Here is a 24,901-nt window from a genome sequence, read left to right on the forward strand (position 1 = left end):
CTAATAGAATTAAATTTTCATTCAGCTATATATAATTATTCGCAGCTCGTGTTAAATTTTTCTTACCGCCGGTTTTTTTCTCAGATTTAGATTGTGGGAGTGACCAGATAACTCACAGCAGTCCCTTGTCGATGGCTGCAATTACAAGAGATCGAACATAAGTTAATATCTAACCATCATCAAGTCATACTAGAAAAGAATATGTAAGGAACTTATGTTAACGAGGCTCTTTAGTTTTTGACGAATATGCATTACTGTAAGGAGACAGTATCTTTCTTACCATGGCTGACAAAGATCGAAACCGTTTCATCAGAAATAGTACTGTATTATATGGCTCTGCAATTCATGAATATCGATTTGTTCAAAAAAAAAAAAAATTCATGAAAATCGAAAAACATGGTATACGGCTTTAAATTATGGACTGCTAATAACCAAATATAGGAAAAAAATCAAAACAAATATATAAGAAGTAGTTTACCATATGAAAGCAATCAAATCAAGTCAGACCATGAACAGGGTAACTAGAAATCAAGCCTGTTGAGAAGTAGAGGAAAGATATGGCCTAGGGTTAACACCTCAGTATTTAACTAGAACATATCTTGTTTGCAACAACCTAGTGTCGAATTTGTCTTTTCCATATCTTTTTCTTTTCTAAGAAGTTATGGGGTAGGTAGTTTATAATTTTTTTACTTTTTATTTTTGTCAACATAAATAAATAAATAATTTTATCTTTATAATTATAAATTATTAAGTGTAACTGTGTAAGCTCTGTTCGAATTGATGGGTTAAATGATACTAGTATTTCCTCACACATGCTCTGCATGTGCAAGTTATTATTATTATTTTTTTAGAAAATAAAAAAGAAAATAGTTAGTTATTGCAGAGAAAAGATGATGGGGAGAGAAAAGTGGATTGTGGATACTTTTTTGTTTATTTTTTTTAATAAAAATATATTTTGTAAATGTCTTAATTATCATTCTGATTTAATTAATTCTCAAAGTTTATTAATCTTCTAGGGTCATTTCTGTCAGAATTCTAGATTTTGGCTAACAAACTCTCTTCTCTTAATAATAGTATAGATTAGGGCTCAGAGGTCCAAATCCAAAAGCAAACCGAGTCAGAAGGGTATAGGAGGTAGCGACAAGGATAAGGAGCCTCTTTCTGAGAACGGGAAGGGTGGAAGATGAGGATGGTGTTGGAGTTCAAGATGAGGGTGAGTCTGAGTCCTCTGGGCAAATTGGAGGACAACGGGGAAGAGGTAAAGGGAGGAGTGGACGTCGCAGAGGAACGGACGGGTCAAAGCCCAAACCCTTTACCCGACCCGTTTTTAATTTGGTCCGTCATTCGGACAGGTTTGAATGGGCAATTGGGTTTAGTTTTCGGTCTTGGAGACTTTCGGAAACCAATTTGGTAAAGATCTCAAGTTTGATACCCTCCTCCACTTTTTAATAAAAACTCAACTAATTTGAAGTCTCTTTACTAATTTTAAGAATAAAGGATCATCATGTCTAAACAATTTGAGTATGACAACAGTCTCCAGACTTCATTCTGGACATGATCAACCATGATTGTCAAAACATGGGGTGATCTGCCCTTCTATTAATATATCCTTGATTTAAAAAAAAAAAAAATAATTTGGGTATGACAACATTGTTTAATAAACAGATGCATAAGTTCAAGTTCAAGATTGAATAAAACAAACATATGATTCATTCTTTTACAAATCAATGACTTGCAACACCAAACTAGTTTGTTGCTGTATTCAGGCTCACAATGCAACAAAACACAAATTTTCGTTGCATTGCGAGAGGAACATTAACCTAGAGGTTCTATGTAACTAGTTGAGCCAAAGGGCTGATGAAATGTTACATTTTGTAAGTTACACCCCTTAAAAATCTTAATTTGACTATTGGATTCATTCATTTATAAATGAAAATCCTCGAGCATACGCATCATCTTTACTTCACTTCTTTTTCCGCCTCTCTCTTCATAATATTTTTTCAACCTCATCACATGATTTGGAGGTTTGTTATGAACAATGCAGTCTTTCACAACGCGTCTCACAATCTTCAATCCATAAGTTCCACCAACAATAGCAACAGTGTCTTCCTAATGGTTTATGGGCAAATTAAGAAATCTGAAAACAAGAAAAGAAAACATATCACAATAATAACAAAGAACACAGTAACACTTACGAGAACAACAATGGCAGTGCTGATCAGCTTACGAAGTTCCTGCATCCCAATTATATTGTGAAAAATTAGTGCAATATAACATTCCCTTGAGGTGCATCCTTTTATTTTTTCCATTTTAATGGGAATCAGTAAAAACATAAGTTAGATATTTTGTTGCACCTTCATGGAGCTTAGGAAAAGATCCTGCCGTTTGTGAAATTGCTCCTGCGCAGAAATAGTAGAAATTAGAAAACTCTGAAAATTGAGATTTTGCATAAAGCCCAAGACTTACAAAAATATTAGAATCCAAATCTTTATGGTGTAGGTCACAGATCATCAAACTCTAGTTTTTCAAAGGTGGAACAAAAGCTTCATTCACCATGTTACAGTAGTGTTAAAACTAAATGGCCACACATTGCAGCTGGAGTAATGCATTCAGAAAACATAAAGAAAAGACTTTGATAAGCTAGATTTGTTTTAAGAAAATTGACAGACACCTGCAAGGAAATAAAATGGAAGGAATTTATGCAGTACCCACCTTATCAATCCCATATAGTGCACAAAGCTCACCTTCTTGATATCCAGTCTTGATGATTTCATATTCATATGAGTGTTCCAGAATACATGAGGCCTTCAAGAAGAAAAAAGAAATACATTGAAAAAACAAAAATAATTACATTAACGCCTTAACAAATATTTCAAAAATTAGTTGTTAAACAAGAAAATGATAACAAAGAAAATGTCAATTCGTACCCAATTTGCATAACCCCCTCTTGACATAAGTTGAACAATGTCCCTAACCTTGAAAAAAATATCTGGGTCACTAGTATCTCTGGTTGTAGAGACTGTCATTGAACACTTGACCTGCCCATAATTAGAAATATAACAATGTAATTTTAGTAGAGAAGAGTAGAATTTACTAATATCAACATTTCATATTTACAAATTCAACATGAAATATTTCAGAAACAACATTTATTCTGACATACCGGATCCAGAGTGCATGAAATGCCATGCAATTCTAAACAAGACGCCATTGCTGGCCAACGTTCCGGCAAAACTTTCCCTGCATAGCATCCAAGCATGGGATTAAGTCTTCAACGAAAATAAAAGCAGTAAGAATGTCAAGTATGAGATGATCGAAGAGAAATCCACTGGCCATGGTGGTATCCTCAGACTAATGCATTAAATTGGAAGAAAGCTTATGCCTTCATATATAGTTCAATTTTTATCTCATACTTGTTAATTTTCAGTTTCAACTTTTTCACCCTTGACGCCAACAAGGGATTACAATTTACAGCTGATATTCTGTGGGGAAAAAAACTTTGTTTTTACATGACTCATCCATATTTTACTATACTCTGGTATATATTATACTTACTATCATGGATGCTACTAGATACAAAATCAGAACACTTTGCTCTGGTATAATTACTTAATAAACAAAGCATGTATTTTCAGTAAGTCGGTGATAATGTCAAACCAATACCTGATCACTGAATATAATGCCTTAATTATGATGGAGATCACAGGTTATTACAAGTGTGGTCTGCCTTGTTCAGGATGATCATGAGAATCACAACTAGAATTAATCGTACAAGTAAGAGTAGAGGAAGGTACGTACTCAGGCATTTCGGGAAGGAGGTCGAGAAAGATTTGGATTCCACAGGACGAGAAGATCTGCATACTCTCGACGTTGCCGCTCTCGCTCTTCTCCATGGTCGCCGTGTTATACTCAAAAACCCTACAAAGATCACAGACAACAATAAAGGGTTTATATAGGGCGGCCTATTTAGGAGGAGGGCCGGGGAGAGAGAGAGAGATGAGGCGGACCGTTTGGTACGTAGTCCACGGCCCATAAATGAAACATGCTTTTTAGAAGCAGTGCAATTAAAGTGTTTGCAAGTTTCGTGTTTTATGAATTTGCTTTGCCTTCAAGTTTCGTGTTTGTGAGTCTTGCTTTGCAATAATCTAATGTATTACTCAGTTTCAGTGAATCCTAGCGTATCATAGACAAAGTGAAGGGGCATGCATATTACCTATATATATGAGCTCAATCTCTTAGTCGAGAATAATCAGATTTATCTTTCCTAGTTGAATTATATTACTTAAACTAATTTGATTATTATGATGTTAGTAAACTTAAAACTATATTTACTTTTTCCGTTTAGATACTCGCTAGCTAGTCTCAAGTTAAAATTTGTTGAAAGTTAATTAATATAATGCATATTGATCATCTAAGATAATCTACATCAATCAAGAGAAGTCTAGAGCAATCAAGAGAGTCTAAGAGTTGCTAGATTTATCTAGAATATGATCTAGTATGATATGATAGCTAGTGCAAGAAGTTTCTACAGTTATCATGTAAGTAAGTGTAGGAAGTCTCTAGAACTAATATATAAAAATGGTAAGGTTCTAGATTAATCATGAAAGTGTAATTAAGATGTAGAAGCATTTAAGAAGTTTAGCAAAGTCTAGAATGATCCATCAAGGTCTATAAATATGTAATGTAATCAAGCAATTAAGTAATGTAAGAACAAGAAGCAAGTTAAGCAATACAATTGATAGTTTCAAAGTATTGCTATCATTCCCTCCTCTATTTCATTTGCTTCTCGTCCAAATCATATCCTCCTAACATAGTTGTCCTAATAACATCTTCTCCCAACTTCTAGCTCCTAAACACATTCTCCAAAATACATTGTCTCCAAAACACATTGTCTTATCCCACTACTATCAAAAAGCTTTCGCACCAAATTACAACAGTGGTATCAAAGCCAGAGCTTGTTCGATCATCTATTTTGTCTCTACCATTTCTCCATTTCCAGCAAATTCTACCAGTAGTTGATGTCACTGGACCGAATGACTGGTATTCAGAGAAGGTTAGCTGTGATACCATCACGAAATAGCTAAATAATCAACCTTTATCTTTTGTGGTATTTATGTGCTTTGGAAGCATGAGATTCAGGGGTGGAACTAGGATTTAAAGCTGGGAGTAGTCGAGACTTGAATATAAGTTTTTGACATGATAAGTTTGACTTTTTATTTTTAATAAGATAGAATATTTTTTTTTTTTTGATGAAAAGTGGTCAGCCCATTATATATATTCAGCAAGCAGTACAAAAACGAAACACCCCTATGGGGTCGACAGAAAGAATCGTTCCTTAGGGAACCCTAAACACTTATTCTATGACAAGAACAAGCCCCAGGCCACCCCAAGTACACCCACCTTTTGAGGAAAATAACATACCCTTATTTCAAACAAAGATCAGCATCCTCCGAAGTAAATAGTAAAATGAACCCTCAGAGGATGTGAGCTTTGCGACCTATTAAAGAAACTAAAAGCTAGGAATGGAAGATGATAAATCACCTTCCATCCCTTCTAAAATTAAACAAGCCCCGCAGGCCTACCAAGCCCAGGAATGAGAAACCCAAACAGGGACATCCAACCAAGACCAGACCCAGGCCCAAAACAAACAGTCAACACAAACCCTAGCAGAGTTACCGCCAGCTTGATCATCACCGCCGCCGCCAGCATCGTGATCACTGCCGTGATCTACACCAAACCTGCCACCATCACAACTCCAGCCTCCCAACCCAGCCGACGCATGCCAGACCATGTCCTAGCACTCATGAACAATGCCGCCGTCACGAGTAGAAGACCTCGACCAGTTTCCGTCGTCGTCATCAGACAACCAAACACCCTTGGCCTTCGTCCGACCTTCGTCAAACCAGTCCACCCCAAGTCGAGGCTTTGCGAGCAAATCCGGCCACAGTCTAGCACCGCTCGCTCTAGTACCCACTTCCGGCCCTCGTACCGAATCCACCTCAAAAACCCGAAATAGGGTCCAGTCGGCATCCCACAAACCAAAACCACCAGGAGCCACCACTACTGGATCGGAGGCTATAGCCATAGCAGGTCCGCAGATCAACATGACCAGGAAAAGAATTCGAAACCAGAGTTCGACAGGTTCAGAAGCACGTTGACGAAGAGGAACTCCGCCTCCATCCTTCCCAAGCTGACCGAAGAGAGAGGAGAAGCAATCTACCCAGGCCAGAAACTTGTCAACCGGTTGAAACGGACGTATCGGTTGCCAGGCGTGGTTAAGCTGCGTCCGCCGATGGTGGACGAGAAAGCCTCGATTCTTCCAGCGGGGTTTGCCGTCGTGCTCGAGGCGATCTTCCGCCAAGGAGTGACATTCCCGCTATTGCCAAACCTCCAAATCCTGGTGTGCGAGTTTGGCCTTGCCTTTGGGCAGATCTGCCCCAACATGTGGCGGTTGATGATGGCGCTGAACTCGCTATGGCGCTTGTCCGGCTGCGAGGGACCAACTGTGGCGGAGGTGCTACACTTCTAGGAGTTGGTGTACGTGAAGCGCCAATTGTATAGGGAAGGTTAACTTGAGCCGCCGCCAGGGGGCACCCAAGCTGATCGAGAACCTGAAGGACTCCATGTCCTACTAGCGGGGTACCTTCTGTGTTGCCACGGCGGGGTGGGAATACCAAGCGGGGTCCAACGAGGGGGAGCAGACGTTTAGGATTAAGTCGGAGTTTCAGCCTATCCGAGGTTGTTTGTCGGTCTCCGCTGACCAGAGTTGGCGATTTTTCTTGTGATATTCCTTGTAGTTTGTACTAACGGTTACCTCTTTTTTGTAGCGGGCCTGCGCTATAACCTGACTCGTGAAGAGGAGTGTCGTGTGGCACGTATTAGAGGCTGTTGGCAGAATCGCAATCTGTTGGACCTTCGTCTTCTGACAGGTTGGGAGTTGTTGGTAGATCAACAATTGACGCATGGCATTGGTAAGCAATCTCCGCCATACTGTGCCTTCGTTCAGTTTAAGTCGATTTGTCTCTTTTTTTTTTTGTAGAATCTCCGCCGGGTAATAAAACGAGTCGCGACGCTTTCGCCAAAGCCATGGATAGTGCTGAAATCGACAATTTTTTGGAGAAGATGTATGCCTCCGGGCTGGCGGCGCAGCAGACAGTCGTTAATCCTGACACACTGGCGCTAAGCCAGTCCGACGTCCCCGTGATGCTACCTATGCCGCACCACTCTCATCTTGGTAGTGACGGCTCGCCCGTCGTTCAGGCAGGGACTAGTATGGCCAGTGGGGCTGCCGGCGGGAGTAAAGGTCCTGCAGGCGTGCCGTTGAAAGAGAGGGTGCCTGCCAACCGGCGCGGGCCACACAAGGAGAAAACGGTGCCGCCGGCGGAGACTGTCACCGTTGCGGGGTTGGAGCCGCCGCTGAGGGGATCGAGGCCTGGTCCCGCTGGAAGCACACGGGGGCTTCAGCGAAGGCGCCGCCAAAATGACTCTGTCGAGGAAGAGGAGGGTGAAGTGGAAACCATTGGGGCCCGCCAGCAGAAGAGGGCGCGACAGGCTCCGCTCAAGGCTCCCGTGGTCGAGGAGAGAGAGGCGCCCGCTAGCGACCTGGATTCGTTCGCCGCGTATGCGGAGTTCTTGAATGACGAGGAGCGGGAATTTCTTTACCACCTCTGCGAGCGGCTCGGGTTCGGCGGCCTAGAGGGGATTGTACGCTCAACCGCCGTTGACCAATCGCCCTTCAGCACGGCCTTTGGTCATCTCTCAGTTGGACTGCACGAGATGTTCCTGGCGGCGTCGAAACAGCCTTGGGTCGAGCGGGAGCTCAGGGAGGAGGTGAAGGGTCTTCAGAGGGAGCTGGGGGAGGCCAAGGACTGGCTGGCGGATGTGGAGCGGCGCCTGAGCAAGGCTGACTGTGAAGCAGCGGATGCCCGTGGCAAGCTGGCCGTCGCCGTTGAACGGGACTTGGAGCGGAATAATCATGTCTCCAAGCTGAAGCAAGACATGTCCCTGCTCCGAGATCGGGTGGTCGCCAAGGATAAGAAGGTTGAGATCCTACAGCGGGAGTCTGCCGCCAGACTTACTGAGGTGAAGAGGTTGGAGGGTGAGGTCGCCCGCTTGGGAGCTGAAGGGAGCCGAGCTGCGGCCACCGCTGTGGAGGCATTCAAGCAGTCGGCGGAATACAAGAAGGCGCTGACGGAGGCGGTGAAGGCTGGTGCCGTCGCCAACGTGGAGATGTTGAGGCAGAAGGGCGCCATTGATTTTGTGAAGGCGTCCCTGCCCGCCGTGCTGTTAGCTAAGAATACTCCGCCGGCGAAGGGTATGGCCCCCGCTCAGGTTGATGGTGCCCGCTCGAGTAGTGGAGAAAGCAGCGCGCGCCCGGCGGATGGTTCTCAGCGAACTCCACCTCCCACTCAGTCGGAGGTGTCGCGTGCTGGATTTCTGGCTGCCCATACTCGGGCGGATAGTACCATAGAGACTCCCAGTCCCACCGCTCGAGGGTCTGACCAAACAAGCTGCCTACATCCGCCGCCGCATGCCGAAGGTGAAGACGCTGATGGCGGTCGTGCCCATCCTTGATGTTGAGCTCCTTTTTTTTTGTAGCCGCTGAGGCATAATTTTTTATGTTAATGAATATTTTTGGGTGGGGAGTCCCAGCCCTGCATATATGAAGTGACATTTCGAAATTTTGTTGTGTTTGTCATGATATGCCTGTCTCGCTAGAGTTTTGACTTAGAGTTTTCTTTTGCCAATCAATGAAACATTAAAGGAATTAAGATTGGTCCTAGTGCACAATGTAGCGAACGTGGTCCGCTGACTGTTGCTGGCGTTGCCAGTTGCCCTCAGTGCTAGATGTTTGGCTCAAATTTTGCTGCAGCTGGTCAACAGTCTCTTTTCTTGCGCGGGCGTGCCAGCACCGTTCGGGTGCGGTCGTCGGGGGTGTCCCTTGACCTGACTTCTTTCAAGCAATTGTGGACGAGGAGAGCACCAACCTCGTCGTGGGATTCTTTGTGCCTCGTGGTGAGGACTTTGCTGAAGTTTCTTCTTGTTAACACAATCGATACTCAATGTTGTAGATCGAGCAGAGCGACATCACCGGGAAATGTTGAGATCTTGCTAAAGCGTGACTTTAGCTTGGCTGGGTTGCTAGGGCGTTACCCTTGCTTGGCTGGTTCTGTAACCGTTGTGGTCGCGGCACTACCGTCGGCTCCCGAGGAGACTAGGACCGAAGTACGTTGACAGAGGGTTTGGTGGCATTGAAAGTCGGCTTCTGAGAAGACTAGGACTAGGAGTGTGATCACCGCTAAGAGAAAGAGAAGGAGAGGAGTTGCTCTTAGAGAGGTTGCTCTAGAGAGAACTTAGATCATCTTAGAGATGTTGTTGTTGAATGTGAATGTGTCTTTGTTGGTGTTGTGGTCGCGGCACTACCGTCGGCTCCCGAGGAGACTAGGACCGAAGCACGTTGACAGAGGGTTTGGCGGCACTGAAAGTCGGCTTCTGAGAAGACTAGGACTAGGAGTGTGATCACCGCTAAGAGAAAGAGAAAGAGAGGGAGAGGAGTTGCTCTTAGAGAGGTTTGCTCTAGAGAGAACTTAGATCATCTTAGAGATGTTGTTGTTGAATGTGAATGTGTGTTTTAGAATGAGAGGAGAAGGTGTTTATATAGGGAAGAAAAAGAAGAGTGAAATGATGAGTGGAAGAAAAATAATGAAAGTAGATCTAAGTTCACTTGTAAAATATGGAAAAGATAGAGAAAAGATGAAATGAAAGCAAAGCATGAAGGTGCAGCAACATGGAAGTGGTGATGATCTATTAAAGAGATTGTAGAAGAAAAATATATCCAAGGAAAAAGAGAAAAGCATCTAGCTTTCTTCATGTGGGTAGGAAACATGAACATGTGAATATTGAGCTGGTTTTAGGTCAGTTTCTGCCCCTTTATTCCTTCAATTATTTCTCCAACAAGACTTCATTATATGCCTTCGACTTCTTCATATGAAATGTTCCACTATGAGTGTAGATCATCCTGACAAATTTTCAGATTTTTATTCCATGTGGTTGGGCCGAAAATGCTGCTGGACCTCTTACAGGTCCAGTTTTCCAGTTTTGCTTCTGTAGAAAATTGGACTGATTGTTTGAAGGCCTTCCACTCAAAAAAAGCTCTGGCACTCTTCATAAGAAATGATCCTTGGGCTGTCTAGAATGGATCTGCAGAGTTTCAGATCATTTCAAGTTCATTTGGTCAGTCTGCCACCCCTCCTTCCTTGTTTAGCTCGGTTTCTCCTAGCCGAAGTAGGAAAATATGCTAAAGTTGACTTGTCATACTTCCATAGTAGGCTTTATTTAGCCTGTAAATATATATTTCGAGCTTGTCGACAATATATAGCTTGAGCCACTGATATTGGCTCAATTTCTCCAACACATGCCTTGTCATGCCAAAATGTTCATTTTGGGTCCAAACACTAGACTTGGTAACAATGGTTTGAATAATTCCTCGTTTCATTGATAGCTGACTGATCAGCGTTTACAAAAGCGGGGTAGTACCCGTTGGGTAGCTTCCCTTAGCTAAATATTGAACAAAAATTTAGCTAAGTCAAGATGCTCTTGGGTGGCGGCATGACTATTTGTAGTAATACCGAAGGTGTTCAGTATTCCAAGGGTGGGTCGTTGTGACGCCATCCTTGTCCATTAAGTAGAAGGTCCCTGGCCTAACGACTTCCACAATTTTGTATGGACCTTCCCAAGTTGGGCGGAGTTTTGTTGGCGGTGGAATTACTTCCTTCATTACCCAGTCCCCCAGTTGAAGGTTTCGGGCTTTGACTCTGGTGTTGTAGAAACGCAATATCCGCTGCTTGTTTTGCAGATTGTGCAAATGGGCGTTGTGTCGTCTTTCCTCTAGGAGGTCCTTGTCGAGGTTGACGCCGTCGCTGTTGGTCTCTGGGCAGTAACCTTCAACCCTAGCGGTAGCTTGAGTTACCTCGATAGGTAGGACAGCCTCAGTTCCGAACATCATACAAAAAGGAGTTTCGCCAGTAGCGGAAGTTGGAGTTGTCCTGATGGCCCATAGAACTTCTGGAAGCTTCTCCGCCCACAAACCCTTGGCGTTGTCGAGTTTCTTTTTTAGCAGCTTCTTGATTATCTTGTTTGCTGCTTTGACCTAGTCGTTGGTTTGGGGGTGAGCGACAGATGCAAAACTCATTTTGGTGCCAAGGTTGGCGGTGAAATATATGAGTTCCTTGTTGTTGAACTGTGTGCCGTTGTCTGTAATGATTGTATGTGGGACACCATAGCGGCAGTAGATGTTCTTCCAGAGGAAGTGAATTACCTTGGCGGTAGTTATTGCCGTCAGTGACTCTGCCTCTATCCACTTGCTGTTGTAGTCGATAGCAACAATGATGTACTTGAACTGGCCTTTGGCTGTTTGGAATTTTCCCATCAGGTCCAGGCCCCACGTTGAGTGGACCCATGGGCCGATGATGATTGACAGTGGTTCCGCCGGTGCATGTGGGAAATCAGCATACTGTTGGCACTTGTGGCAAGATCTCGATATCCGCCGGGCGTCATCACCGAGTGTGGGCCAAAGGTAGCCTTGTCGCATTGTGCGATTGGCCAAGGATCTGGCGCCTGAGTGGTTTCCGCATTCTCCGCCGTGTATCCTTGCCAGCACGACCTTTCCCTCTTCTGGGGTTAAACAGCGGAGGTTGGGGTGGGTGAATCCCTGGCGGTAAAGCTTGCCATTTTGGATGTTGTAGCGGGTTGCTCTCCGCTGGAGCTGTCGCGCTTTGACTTTGTCCTCTGGCAATGTCCCGTTGCGCTTGTACTCGATAATCTCGTCCATCCAGCTGGGATTGACCTCAATGCTGAAGATCTCCGCCAAGGTTTTTGTAATACTTGGCCTGTCAAGACACTCCACTCTTGTGTCCGCTGGACTTTGATGTGGCTGAGCGATTGCCAGTCTCGCCAGTGAATCAGCCTTGGCGTTCTTTTCCTTGGGGATCTGTGTGATGGTGTGAAATTTGAATTTTTTGAGCAGTGTCTTGACGTGCCCCAAGTATGCTGCTAACTGTTGGTCCTTGGCTTGGAAGCTGTGGTTGACCTGGTTAACGACTAATTGAGAGTCGCTAAAGATGTTGACGTTGTCAGCCCCTGAGTCGATGGCGAGGAGTAGGCCGGCGATGAGTGCTTCATACTCCGCCATGTTGTTTGAAGCTTTGAAGTTGAATTTCAACGCGTACTCCGAGTTCAGTCCCCCCGGTCCTGTTAAGATGATTCCGGCACCGCTGGCCTTGGCGCTAGCGGAGCCGTCCACATGTAGGTTCCAGTCTGACTGCTGGGGAGCTGGCTCTTCAGCGGTCACCATTTCCGTTCCGGGCTCTGTCTCCCTGCCGGGTTCGAGTTGACACTTGGTGAGTTCAGCAATGAAATCTGCCACCGCTTGGCCCTTCATGGCGGTTCTTGGTTTGTAATCAATGTCGAACTCGCTGAGCTCAATGGCCCACTTGCTGAGGCACCCTGAGTGTTCAGGGTTCTGCATTACCTGTCTCAGCGGTTGATTAGTTAATACATGGATTGTGTGAGCCTGAAAGTACTGGCGGAGGCGTCTGGCGGCAACGATGAGTGCGAGAGCAAGTTGCTCTAAGGGAGGGTATCTTGTTTCTGCTCCGTTCATGCCTCTGCCGGCGTAGAACATTGGGAGTTCCTCCTGGCCCTCACGTCAGACAATGGCGCAGCTTACCGCTGACACTGATACCGCTAGGTATATGTACAGTGTTTCTCCTTGCACAGGAATGGAAAGGAGTGGGACTGCCGCCAGGTATTCTTTCAAGCCCTGGAACGCCGCCTGACACTCTGGGTTCCAGTTGATGACTTTCTTGTGAGTCGTTTTGAGGACTTTGAAAAATGGGGCACACTTGTCAGTGAGTCTGGAGATGAATCGAGAAAGGGCGGTTAACTTGCCCTGGAGGCACTGGACGTGTATTTTCCACTCAGGGTCCTTCATGTCGAGAATGGCCTGTACCTTCTCCGGGTTAGCCTCGATACCTCGCTTGCTGACGATATAACCCAGAAACTTGCTGGCGGTGACGCCAAAGAAACATTTTTCTGGGTTGAGGCGCATACCATAGGCCAGGAGAATGGTTACTATGATCTTGAGGTTTGCCACATGTCCGCTGGCCTTTATGCTCTTGACCAACATGTCGTCCACGTAGACCTCGATAATTTTTCCGAAATGCTCTGCGAACATGGCATTTATCAGTCGTTGATAAGTTGTGCCGGCGTTCTTCAGACTGAAAGGCATAACATTGTAGCAGTATAGGCCCTTGTCGGTGGTGAAAGTGGTGCACTCCTGGTCGCCGGGATGCATCTTGATCTGATTATAGCCGGAGAAAGCGTCCATCATGCTAAGGAGCTCATGTCCGGCGGTTGCATCAACCAGTTGATCAATGCGGGGTAGCGGGAAACTATCATTTGGGCATGCCTTGTTAAGATTTTTGAAGTCGACACACATCCTCCACTTTTCGCTGGGCTTTTTGACCATAACCAGGTTGGAAATCCACTGGGGATAGATGACATGGCGGATGAACCCAATGCCTTGGAGCTTGGCAACCTCCTCTCCTATTGCACGGTACTTTTCTTCATCAAAGGCCCTCCGCTTCTGTTTGATAGGATAGAAGGATGGTTTGATGCTTAACTTGTGCGTGATGATTTCAGGGGAGATACCTGACATGTCCGCGTATGATCATGCAAAGACGGCAGCGTTATCACGTAGGAATTGAGTGAGTTCCGCCGCTACCTCTGGGTCTAATTGGGCGCCTATGCAGACTGTCCGCTCAGGGTGCTCGTCCGAGATGCAGACAACTTTCAACGACATTTCTGGGTTGACTGGCTCCTTCTTTACATACTTCTTCTAGTCATCTCTAGGGTCCTCGAAGATATTTGGTGGCGGTGCCTGATTTCCCACCGTCAAGATTTCATGGCGGCGCGTTGACCGCGCTATAGTCGTTGAATAACATTCTCGTGCCAACTGCTGACTTCCCCTCACACAGCCCGTGTCCTTGGGTGTGGGGAACTTCATGAGAAGCATGTATCCGGCGATGATGCATTTGAGCTTGTTAAGTGCCGGCCGTCCGATGATGGCGTTATACGAGCTGAAACAATCGACGACTATGAATTCTGTATGTATCTCCGCCATGCATGGACTAGTGCCAATAGTCAGCCGCATGTAGTCAGAACCCAGCGGTTGCGTGACGTCACCGGAGAAGCTGAGCAGTGGCTCATGATCCTGTAGTAATTTCCTGTTCCGCTTGAGGTGGTTGTAGCAACCGCTGAATATGACGTTGACAGCGGACCCGCTATCCACCAGGATTCTCCCCACTGAAAATCTGCCAAGAATGGCGTCGATCATGGGGTAGATGCACTCCGCGTTCCTCCTCCTCTGAGAAGGTAATGGGCTCCCAACCAGACTTTGGGAGTTTGGCGGATCTCTCGTAGCGGATGTTGCAGACTTCTTTTGGGTGATTAGAGCGTGCATAGCGCTTCCTTGCCATGTGAGACATGTTGGTGATTGGAGCACCGCCGTCGATGGTGTTGATGCGGCCCAAGGGCTCAATGTTGGCGATCACAGGTGGTGGTTGGCGCACCTTGAATTGCTCCATCTTGCCGTCACGGTACAAGGTCTCAATGGCCGTTTTGAGAGCATTGCAGCTGTTAGTATTGTGACCGTTGTCCTCGTGGTATTTACACCACCTGCCGGTGTTTCTTGGTTTTCTCCTTTTTAGGTATCTTGCTGGGGGTGGTGGTGGGATCTGATCCTTGCACTGATTGTATATTTCCTCATACGAGGCTGTGAGGACTGTAAACACTGCATACCGCTAAGAGGATTCCGTTTGTTTGTTGCGGTTATCCCCATGGGATAGGCGGTTGCCCTTGTTGTCGTGTTGGTCCTTCTGCCGCTTGATCTGGTAGTGGCCCTGTTGCCACTCCCTCTTCTTGTCAGTTAGCGGCGCAGCAGGGGTCTTGTTAGTGGTCTCCTGATGATTGGAGGAGGGCTGTGTTGACTTTGTTGGTGTTGCTGGTGGCGGTGGGGTTTCTCCATATGTGATGAATTCTGCCTGGGCATGAATGACCGCTTCACTCATGACTTGGTCATATACCGCAATTGGATGATTGTAGTTGAGGTGATAGAGGAATGGCCCCTTGAGGAGTCCCTGCTTGAAAGCCGCCGATGCCATTGTTTTGTCTAGATCACGGCAATGAGATGCTGCCGCCCGCCATCTTGTGACGAATGCCTTCAGTGATTCGTCTGCCCCTTGCTTGACGCTGAACAGCTGACTTGTGTTGTGATGTTAGGCGGACAATAAGATAAACCGAGAGAGGAAGGCGTGTGATAGTGCATGGAATGAGTCATTGGATCCCGGTGGACACTCGAAGAACCAGTTCATTGCCTCACCGTCCAACGTTTCGCTGAACAAGTGGCACAGGGTGGCGTCGTCAAATCCCTTGTTGTTGGTGACCTTCTTGAAGGTGTCCATATGGACGAAGGGGTCAGACATGCCGCTGTAATGTGACATCTTTGGGGTTTTTGCGTACGCTGGTCTGATAGCCTGCAGAATCGCAGCTGTGAACGGTCCTGGTCTGGACGCGAAAAGCGGATTTGGAGTTGGCGCTGGGGCGCCCGACTTCGCCCGGATTAATCTCTGCTCCAATTGTTGCATCCGTTCCAGTATTTGGGCTGTTGCGCTGCCGGCAGGACCTGCCTGGATATTCCGCTGAACCTGTCTGCGCCTTGGGGCAGGTGGATTGCCCTCAGTCCTTGCCCTAGCTTCCGAGCGGTTGGTATGCGGCAGTGATTCCGCCTCCTGCTCCAACATTAGTTGGGGGATGGGCGGTGGTCCCATCCCCAATAGTTCAGGTGGGTTCAGCGGTACCTGCATCTGTATGATTGGTCCCGGTACCAATGTGCCAGTGTGGGGCCGACTACGCCCTGTGCTTCGTGATTGCTCGCTCTGTGCTGGATTGGCGTTTGCCTCCAGCGTCCTCTTTAGTTCATCAAAACGTGACATCAGCGTAGCCACTTATTTTTGGGCCTCGGCCTTCTCTCTGCGCTCCTCTTCACGCTCTCTATTTGCCTTGTGAAAGTCCGCCAGTGCCAGCTCGTACAGAGCAGTGAGATCCTGGCCCGGTGGGCGGCTGCTACTTGGATTTGCCTCACCGCCGGGGTTGGCTGGGTGTTGAATAGTGCGCGGTTAACGCCTACCGCTGGGTTGGTGGGTTGGGGAATGGCGGATTGGTCCGCCTGCTCTTCAGCGTTTCCCCCGCTACCGTTAGTCATGGTATTTGTGGTGGGATGACCTTTTGTTCAAGGATTCCCACAGACGGCGCCAATGTTAATGCTCAAAGTCCGGCGGTAGCCGAACCTTCGTTTAACGTGGGTCCTGTGGGTGGACCGCTACTCTATGGACTTGGTGATCTTCGCTAGCTGTCAAATGAAAGACAGGGCGTCAGAGGGAGACCGTGTTGGGCGGTCTTCACTTCTCCGATGACTAAGTCAGTCGATGCATATAGACAGCATAATAATAAATGAGTAGTAAATGCGTAATTAATGAGGAGAGAGGAGAGAACCTTTTATAGGTGAGGAGAAGGCTGATCTTCTCCTTGTTTTCGATGTGGGACTGATGTGCTTCAGTTCCCAGCGTCAGGAGCTTCTGATGCTATCTTGTTATGGCACGTGGCAGCGCGTCGGCGGTGATCTGGGGGCGATCCGAGGCTCAGGCGGTAGCTCGCCTGGCTGTGTATCCGTAGGCTACTCCTTTGGCGGGAATCAGTACCTCTGGCGGTACCATGAGCGTAGCTCATTATAGCTAGTTATGCTTGTAAATGTATATGTATGTACAATATGGAGAATGTTTACCAAATACCATTTTACATAGCAATTAGCCAACTATTAATCATACATTGCTCAAATTCTGACTTTACTTTTGTTTGTTCAACCAACAGTGTAGCCATTATATAACGTCAACCCACAAACGTAAGAAATGTCATCAAGGACTTGCAACTAGTCAAGTGCTACACCATTGCAATTGAAAACCCAATACGAAAAACAGAATGTTCAACCGCGAAAACAACAGCTTGAAAGTGTCATTATTTCTTTCTCATCTTGCTATAACATTTTGATACAAACCAATTAAATTCACGCACAAACGGAAAACACTATCTCAGTTTAGCTCATTACCCTGCTGTCTGTGTAGCTCTTCAAGGAATGCTACCGCTTCTCAGCTTCCGCTAGCTTCCTCATCCGCTTCCAAACAATCAGTTTTGGAATAGCGTAAACGCTGTCATTGCTTAGGTCTTTATTATGACAAATTATGGATTGCAAAGCTCTGGAGTGTTTTGCTAATGCTGTCTGACTGCCTCGTGTTTCTTCAGTACAGGACAAATAATTTCTAATTCTCATGCATTACTCTGGTTTGCCGTTGGAGACTTTGAAATTTCTGAAAAGGTGACTGCTGTATTTACCATCGATCGGCCAATTTCAAGATTGCTATTGTGGTTTCTATTATTGATCCTTCATCTGTTTATTCTTAATTTCTTCTTAGAAAAAGAGTATCATTCAATTTTTAACTGTAGTTGGAATGATATGATGATCCTTGCAGAGCAAACACATAGCTAATAAGAGATACTGCAAAAAGGAAATCGAGAAGAAAATGTCGAAGTTTTCATTTTTATGCAAACTGAAAAGTATGTTCAAGGTGATAAGACTACTCACCATGGAAGGGAGAGAAACTGTTCATTGCCTTCAACGCTAGCTAGTCACCTGGGTGTAAGCACTGTCAATCAAAAATTTAAAATTAACACCTTCACCAATCATGCACCATGATTAATCAAACCACTATATACTTATATAGTATGGCTTGAGCAAACTTTTCAGTGGGAAAAGAAGCCAAAAAAAGAGAGTAATATCAAAGAATATCATCAGATTGATCATGTATATTATAATTTGTGCCTAAAATATAGTTTCTTTGTGTTTGGTAGGATACTTATATAATCTGTTATTTTGAACTTGGCGATTTTATTAGATTCATGTCTAACATGATATTGTTTGCAATATTTTTTTTCTTTCTCTACGCTAAATAATAGACTTACTTGTTACATACAATTCAAATTTATTTTCCAATATGCATGGGAACATAACTTGGCTTAATATATTATGATAATTTCTAACGTCAAATCAATTGCGTCCGATTGATGTATATATACAAGGGTCCAAAAAGGATGGAATCACGCTTCTTTCATTTTTTGTAGAACATAATTCTAATCGTAACATACATAATCTTTAGATCCATGCTTATTTTGATAATTATAACTAGAATGATAAACCTAGCTAGGTTATGTGAAATCCTTTTACTCATGCCATAGAGACTTTTACTAGCTTATTAATTACGTACACCTCCAACATGCAACAGCCCACACATCAACTTTTTTTTTTTTTAGCGAATGAAATTTATTAAAGAAAAGAAGGTTACAAAGAGAAATGAGGTAGGACAGGCATAAGAAGCGCCGCTAACCTCCTATCAAAAGAATACAAATTAACGAAATCGAAAATTAGGAAGACCTAAATGATCCCACACATCAACTTAATTCGAAAGAAAATGGTTTAACGAATAATTAACGATTTGCGCTTTGGAATGCATCCTAAAGAAACAAGGAACTGCACATTACAACGCATTTCTTAAAAACAAATGAACTTTATGTGGTTTGATTGTACAGCCTAGACTTTAAATAGAGATGGAAAAAAAATGGTGGTGGGTTGGTCTAAAAATATTGGACATGATTTACTCAATAATAAATACTAAACCCTAACAGAACCCACAGAAAGAGAGAAAGAGAGAGAGAGAGAGAGAGATTCCAACCCTTTTCATTGGACATGATTTACTCAACAATAAAAACTCTTTTTCACTGCAGAATAATATGAACTTTAGCCTACCTCATCTTGGCAATTTACCCCGAATCCATACTTAGGAACAATGAGCTAACCTATCGAATTAGATTGTGTGTGGAGAAACCCAAACCGGAATCACGAAAATTATCCGACTCGATTACGGCTCTGCAACTTGAAAAATCTTTTCATTCTTCACAAACATTGAGCAGTTTTCTTTGATTGTGGAGTCGTCATTTGTGTTTATAGAACATTATTAAAATATACATATTTTTGGAGGATAGTGATCATGCATCATGCATTCTGAGGATAGTGTACATGCATCATCATCATGCATGTAAACATGATTGCATGACCCCGTCAAAAGCAGAAAAATTAAAATCGTACATGCAGACGGTGTGAGTCGTACTACTCGTAGTAGTACTGCGCTAGAAACGTTTATAGGATAAATGTCATATGAAAATTGACCAAGCTAGGGAGAGAGAAAAGAAATTGACGGAGAGAGATAGAGAGGACCACAGCGAAAAGAAAAATGGACTTATTATTACTTATTGTTGTGTGGAGCACTATTACCTTTTTTTTTTGTCACATCTAGTTGTGTCACGCTATGCATATATAGCATTGCTTCTCCTAGTTCTTCATCACGTCGAACACTATGTCTCCAACACCCGATCCTCCTTTTCCTTCTCTCATTTTTGCTTCCTCATCAATTTTTTTTCGTTATAATCATTCTTTTGTTTGATGGTCTTGGTCGTACCAGGTACTATATTTGTTGGTCGTATTTGTTTCTATTGGAAAGGCATCTTTACAAGAACTCTAACATCGAATTTATTCTCTGCATTTGGTGTTTTGCATGGAATTTTCTATATTTTGCAAGGAGAAAATTGCTTGCAATATGCCATTTTTCTTGTAGTGCTAGTAATGTAATGGTATGTGAAGCATGCCTTTTTCGAACAATCACATCTAGTTTGTTTGCTTAATTAGTTTGTTCCAATTTGGATGGTATGAGCAGCACGTTACACATCCTCCAACAGCAGCAGACCCCTTCTCTGCAATTCACGTACTACAGACAAGGACTAGATCTTACTGGAGAAAGGAAAACACCCCGTCCTACAGTGTTTTACAGACTAGTTACATTTCCAGCCGGTAAAACTAGAGCTAAGCGTTAACCTCTTAACTTCTCGAGGAAGCCACCTCCTATTAAGGCCGGAAAGTGCAAAAGTCAATACCTGAAAGTTTTTCATTTTTAGTAAACAAAATTTAATTCCACAGATAAATCCAAACTAGGAGCAATGCAAAGAGAACAAAAGAAGTGAAACCACGCGCGCGCGTTGAGTTTTTGTGGTCCCCAAACGGGCCAAACCAGTACCATCACTCAAGGCGTTGCATTGCAGGCTCTGCAACTCTTGCCGGAATAGTGAAAGAGAATCTCTACTTTTTTGACGAAAATCGCAGTCCACAGCTAAGCAATAGTGACCGGAGACCACTACTGAGGAAGCAGTAATATTTAATTAATATAACGAGCCAATTAAACCAAGCAAAAACAACAACAACCTTGAAATTAATTCCAACTGATTGTAAACCCTAATCAGCTAGTTCATTAAGAGATTTAATGAGGGAATTAAGCTGAAACAAAATGCAGGTTTTCCACTGATTTTTAAGACTGGAACCGAGTCCAAATTAGAATAAACTAATTAAGCAAACAGTACTGGCTCTGCATTGTGCACTGCTACTCTCTCTCTCTCTCTCTCTCATATATACCGAGCTTCGTCAAAAACCCATACCCATACCAAAAGCAAAAGCAAAACCACTCTCTCTCTCTCTCTCTCTCTCTCTCTCTCTCATACCGAGCTCCGTCAAAAACCCATACCAAAAGCAAAACCAAAAATGGCTTCCTCCGGTTCTGCATCATCTAACCCGAAGGTAATTTTAACTCATCTGTATTTAGTTTCTACAATTATTGCCATATATGGCATCTCGTTACTATATCTGTTCTTTAAGTTTTTTTCTAAGAAAAAAAAAAACCAAAATAGTAGCAGAAGTGGTTAAAAATATGTTATTGATCATGTACATTAAACTTTGAAGGAGGAGGGGGACTTGGCTGGTACCGAGCCAATTGCTGCAGTACCCGGTTGGGAGAGGCCGGCCGTGATTATCGATAGGGACTTTACATATGTGCAGCTCGAGGTGGAGGAGATTGATCACTCCAAGGCCCTCTATATATGTATCTCGGAACGCAAAACGAAGGAGGGGAAGTGGGCCGAGCATCACACTATCAAAGCCATCAAGCTGTCCGATTTGTTCTCAGAAACCTCCAGTCACTATTCTCCCCTTCCATTACGCCAAGTGGCTTGTCAGGAGATGACCGATTACCCCAGTCGCGCGTCGTGTGGTGTGTATGGATCCCAAATTTTCTTCAGCAGCGGCAGATATATTTATGTGTATGATACTGATACTAACCATGATGGTCCTGACTCTGCTGGTTTCACCAAGATAATTCCTGGTCTCCCAGAACGAAAAATTAGGCCGCTGCTGGTGGAGCTCGCCCGGAAACTCTACGCCCTTGATTTCTCTCCAGGTGATGCTAAAAGTTTTGAGGTGTATGACCCCAAAGAAGGCATATGGTCACCATTGCCACTACCTCCTACTTGGGTCCTTGGAGAAGGTGTACATTTGCAATTACCCTGCTTTGCAGTCACCGGGACTAAGATTTATTACACCATTAGAGAAACCCCTGCCGAGGATTCCGATTCCGATTCCGATCCGAATACCATGGTTTTCTGCTTTGATGTATCCGACCCGAATAGAGAGTGGAGACAAATCCCTGCATTTTTTTGGTCGACACTCTCTCCAGATGCTGCTGAGTCCCCATGTCCTTGTATTCCATTTGATGGCACAGCTTTGATTATGGAACTGAATGTTGGGAATGATGATTTGAAATTAATGCTCACATATTCATATGGATCAGAGGTGTTAATTGAAGCATATCTTCTCTCTTCCTCTGAAGAGAAAGCCAGGTTGATCAGCTCTATAACTGAGGACATGACAAAGCTGCCACTTTTAAATCTTGAATTTAAAAGACCAAGGAGTTACAAGTTGGTTGATCTTGGATCTCAAAGAGCATGCCTTATTTTGAGCAGCTTCGAGCGAACGATTTCCGTGCTAAATGATCCTAAGATGAACAATTTAGTGACTCTTGTTATACCCTTTAAAATCCTTTGCAACACCTACTGTAGTCAGTTCAAATTCATCTTCTTCCCTACATGTTACCTCAAGAACAATGCGAAAACCGACCCCCTTGCATACTGTGATGTCTATGGTTGCTTTGTGCTACCTGCAAAATGGCAAGAGGTAAATAATCCTTACTGCCAATTAATTGATCCTTAATACTTTTCTTTACTTAATCTTTTGGGGTCTAAGAATTTTCAAGATCCTTGTTCAGTTAGAACCAACTAGCCAAGGCATTGCTTAAGTAAAAATGAGTGGTACTTAGATTGCATTTGTGAGCATAAGTTTTGCTGTGCATCATACAATTGCCTCTACAGCTTGCATAGTAGCCACATTGGTAATCCCACAGTTTAGCTGGTTGTTGTTTAATGAACTTGGGAGACTTGACTCATGCTAGTTTAAAACATGCTGAAAGCCATACAGGAAACTATAAATTTAAGTGGACATACTATAAACTTAAGTTTTGCTGAGACTTTGATTTTCAACTATTAGCTTGCTGAGATTTATGTGTTCATGTTTTCTTGTTACTCAGGTGGATGATGAGCAGCATAGTGAATGATTCTTCGAGTTTGCTGTCTGCATGTTGTACCTGTTGCTGCTGTTTTGTTGTTGGCCTGCATTTTTATGTTTTCATGACCTTTTTAAGTTTGAAACTTCTTTATTAGTTTATTTGGGTATGTAATGAACTAATGAATTAAGTTTTAAGTTTATGGACTTGTGGTTGTATTGAACATTTGGATGTTCCTTTTTGTGGTAATTATATCTCTCAGCAAGTTGATGCTACGGTCCTTCTGTATTTGGTCTTTTATTTCGTAAGTATACTACTTTTCGGGAAATTCTAGTGTACTTGTGGGTATCTCATACCCACATTTACAAAAGTGACGACAAATTTGTTGTCAGAGTGGTAATGTTGAGTCCTATTTTGTGTAATCTTAGTTCTAATAATAGTAATTACACCTCTTACGACATTGTTACAAGTTTTTGAACAAATTCGTTGTCAATGTTGTAATTTTTGTTTAACTATATATAAATAGTGTAAATAAATATGGTAACTTTTGTTCTCAATGTTGTAATTTTGGTTCAAATAATTGTAATTTTTTGTTCAAATAGTTGTAAATGAGTGTATGAGATACCCACAAGTACCATAGATTGTCTCCTACTTTTCTGGGTTTGAATCATACCTTATTTGAATGTCTACTTTTTGGTTACAGCAGATTGGGTGGTTCAGTTGACTGGGTTTACTTGTGCATTATGAATCTTTACAGAAACTAGATGCTCTAAAGAAGTTTAGAATTGAAAGCTTACCAAATTATAAGGAAGAGTTTGCGTACAAAAGGAAATCATATAATACACCATATTCTATTCATGGTGTCAAGTTGGTGAGAGAGAATATGGCTGTTGATTAAGAATTCTGCTATCCAAGAAGTGAGATAGGAGATTGATTGAGACCATCTTCACACAATAGTGGGCAAAATCCATAATAGTGTCCGTTCCTTGTGTTTATTCACGCAGTTATGCCTTTCCATTCTTCTGTTTTCTAAGTAGAAGACACCATCCGTGAAGTATATGGAATTTGGATGACATTCTGGAAACTCTAAAGCAGAGACGCAAATAGGTTCTCCTCCACCCAAAAACAGAACATCAGTTCCGATACTCTCAATCTCTACCCATTTGGGTCTACCCCTAGCAGCACGCAACAACTTGTAAACTTGTATGCTCTTCTCATCAGACTCAAATCCTTTTATCCTAACCAACAATAAGTCTCCCGCGGACGATTCCACAATATATTTCCTAGCTGTACCTAGAGCAGACTGTTGGTATGTAGTTGTAATGCCGCTGACATAGATAGAGGGAAATTCCTCATTGAACACGGTAAGAGCAACAAACTGGCCTTTATAATAAAGTGCATCAAGAACGTTCAACGCTAACGATGTATCACCTATTTGAGTCCAAGTAGCATCTGCTGAATTAAAATGAGCTAGAAGGGTTTGAGGATAAAGCCAATATTGTACTAGAACCTCATAAACATTGGGATTCAAACAAGGGTCAGCCGACAATGCAACCTGATAAATGCGCGTAGAGGGAGAATCCAATATATCTTGTACTGCATCGGTAGGTTCTATAATTGGTGGAAGGCTAATAGTATCTCCAGTAAAAGGGTTCAAGAAGGTCAGAACCAACTTGTCATTATAAGCTAACCAACCATGGGAGGAATATAATTCAACTCCCTTTTTGTTGTAATGAGGTACATAGCTCAACTGCCTTAGCATACCTCCCTGCGAGATACTAAAGAAGGCAGCATTGCTTTTGTTGCGGTTTCTAGTAATCTGCATCAGCATAGGAAGCTGTTTGTGACAAAATTTCATCCATTGCTGTTTATGTTGTTTAGCGGCGGATTGCCAATGCTTGCAAACTGCACCGAACTGGATGTAGTCACAGATGAGTACCAATTTGTCTAGTATCAATTCCAAAAGCTCACTTGGAAGCCATGCCCAACCTGCAGAAACTGAGGCTTCTTTCCTTTTTATTTGGTGTGATTCAAATACGACTGCCTCTACCATTGTTCTAATTGAATTTCTATCCTAAACGCCCAAATATCTCACGAAGAACTCCGCACATTGGTTAACCCTTTGTTCCTGAGGTGAATCTATAAACAAATCATAACACGTGTGTGTGTATAGGTTTATATATAGAGCCCGATAAAATCCTAAATCACGTCGGAAACTATAACGTATATGTCTCATACAA

At 43.5% G+C, this 24,901-nt stretch overlaps 3 protein-coding genes and 1 long non-coding RNA gene across 5 annotated transcripts in view; 1 reads left to right on the plus strand and 3 right to left on the minus strand.

Moving 5' to 3' along the window:
• LOC133728843 (DNA polymerase eta) overlaps positions 1-24,901 on the minus strand; it is a 106,085-nt gene that overhangs the window by 27,241 nt on the left and 53,943 nt on the right. The window lies entirely within an intron of this gene.
• LOC133731559 (uncharacterized) lies at positions 2,947-4,191 on the minus strand. The gene is made up of 3 exons (XR_009856715.1): positions 3,799-4,191; positions 3,164-3,240; positions 2,947-3,038 (listed from the first exon to the last, which is right to left on the minus strand). It is a non-coding gene; the product is annotated as an uncharacterized LOC133731559 (long non-coding RNA).
• LOC133731149 (uncharacterized) lies at positions 20,729-22,712 on the plus strand. Its single transcript, XM_062158595.1, has 3 exons — positions 20,729-20,848; positions 21,011-22,276; positions 22,686-22,712. Exons 1-3 carry the CDS (start codon positions 20,813-20,815, stop codon positions 22,710-22,712), a joined length of 1,329 nt encoding a protein of 442 aa, XP_062014579.1. The 5' UTR covers positions 20,729-20,812.
• Positions 23,608-24,714, minus strand: LOC133731150 (probable F-box protein At1g44080). Its single transcript, XM_062158596.1, has one exon. It carries the CDS (start codon positions 24,712-24,714, stop codon positions 23,608-23,610), a length of 1,107 nt encoding a protein of 368 aa, XP_062014580.1.

Source organism: Rosa rugosa, chromosome 2 (genome assembly GCF_958449725.1).
Source record: "Rosa rugosa chromosome 2, drRosRugo1.1, whole genome shotgun sequence".
NCBI lineage: Eukaryota > Viridiplantae > Streptophyta > Magnoliopsida > Rosales > Rosaceae > Rosa > Rosa rugosa.

Excerpts from the sequence above, each read along its gene's own strand:
- LOC133731149 (XM_062158595.1), top strand. The coding sequence starts at position 20,813 with ATGGCTTCCTCCGGTTCTGCATCATCTAACCCGAAG. Across the intron at positions 20,849-21,010 it reads CTGCATCATCTAACCCGAAG|GAGGAGGGGGACTTGGCTGG; the intron begins GTAATTTTAACT and ends TAAACTTTGAAG. Across the intron at positions 22,277-22,685 it reads TACCTGCAAAATGGCAAGAG|GTGGATGATGAGCAGCATAG; the intron begins GTAAATAATCCT and ends CTTGTTACTCAG.
- LOC133731150 (XM_062158596.1), bottom strand. The coding sequence starts at position 24,714 with ATGGTAGAGGCAGTCGTATTTGAATCACACCAAATAAAAAGGAAAGAA.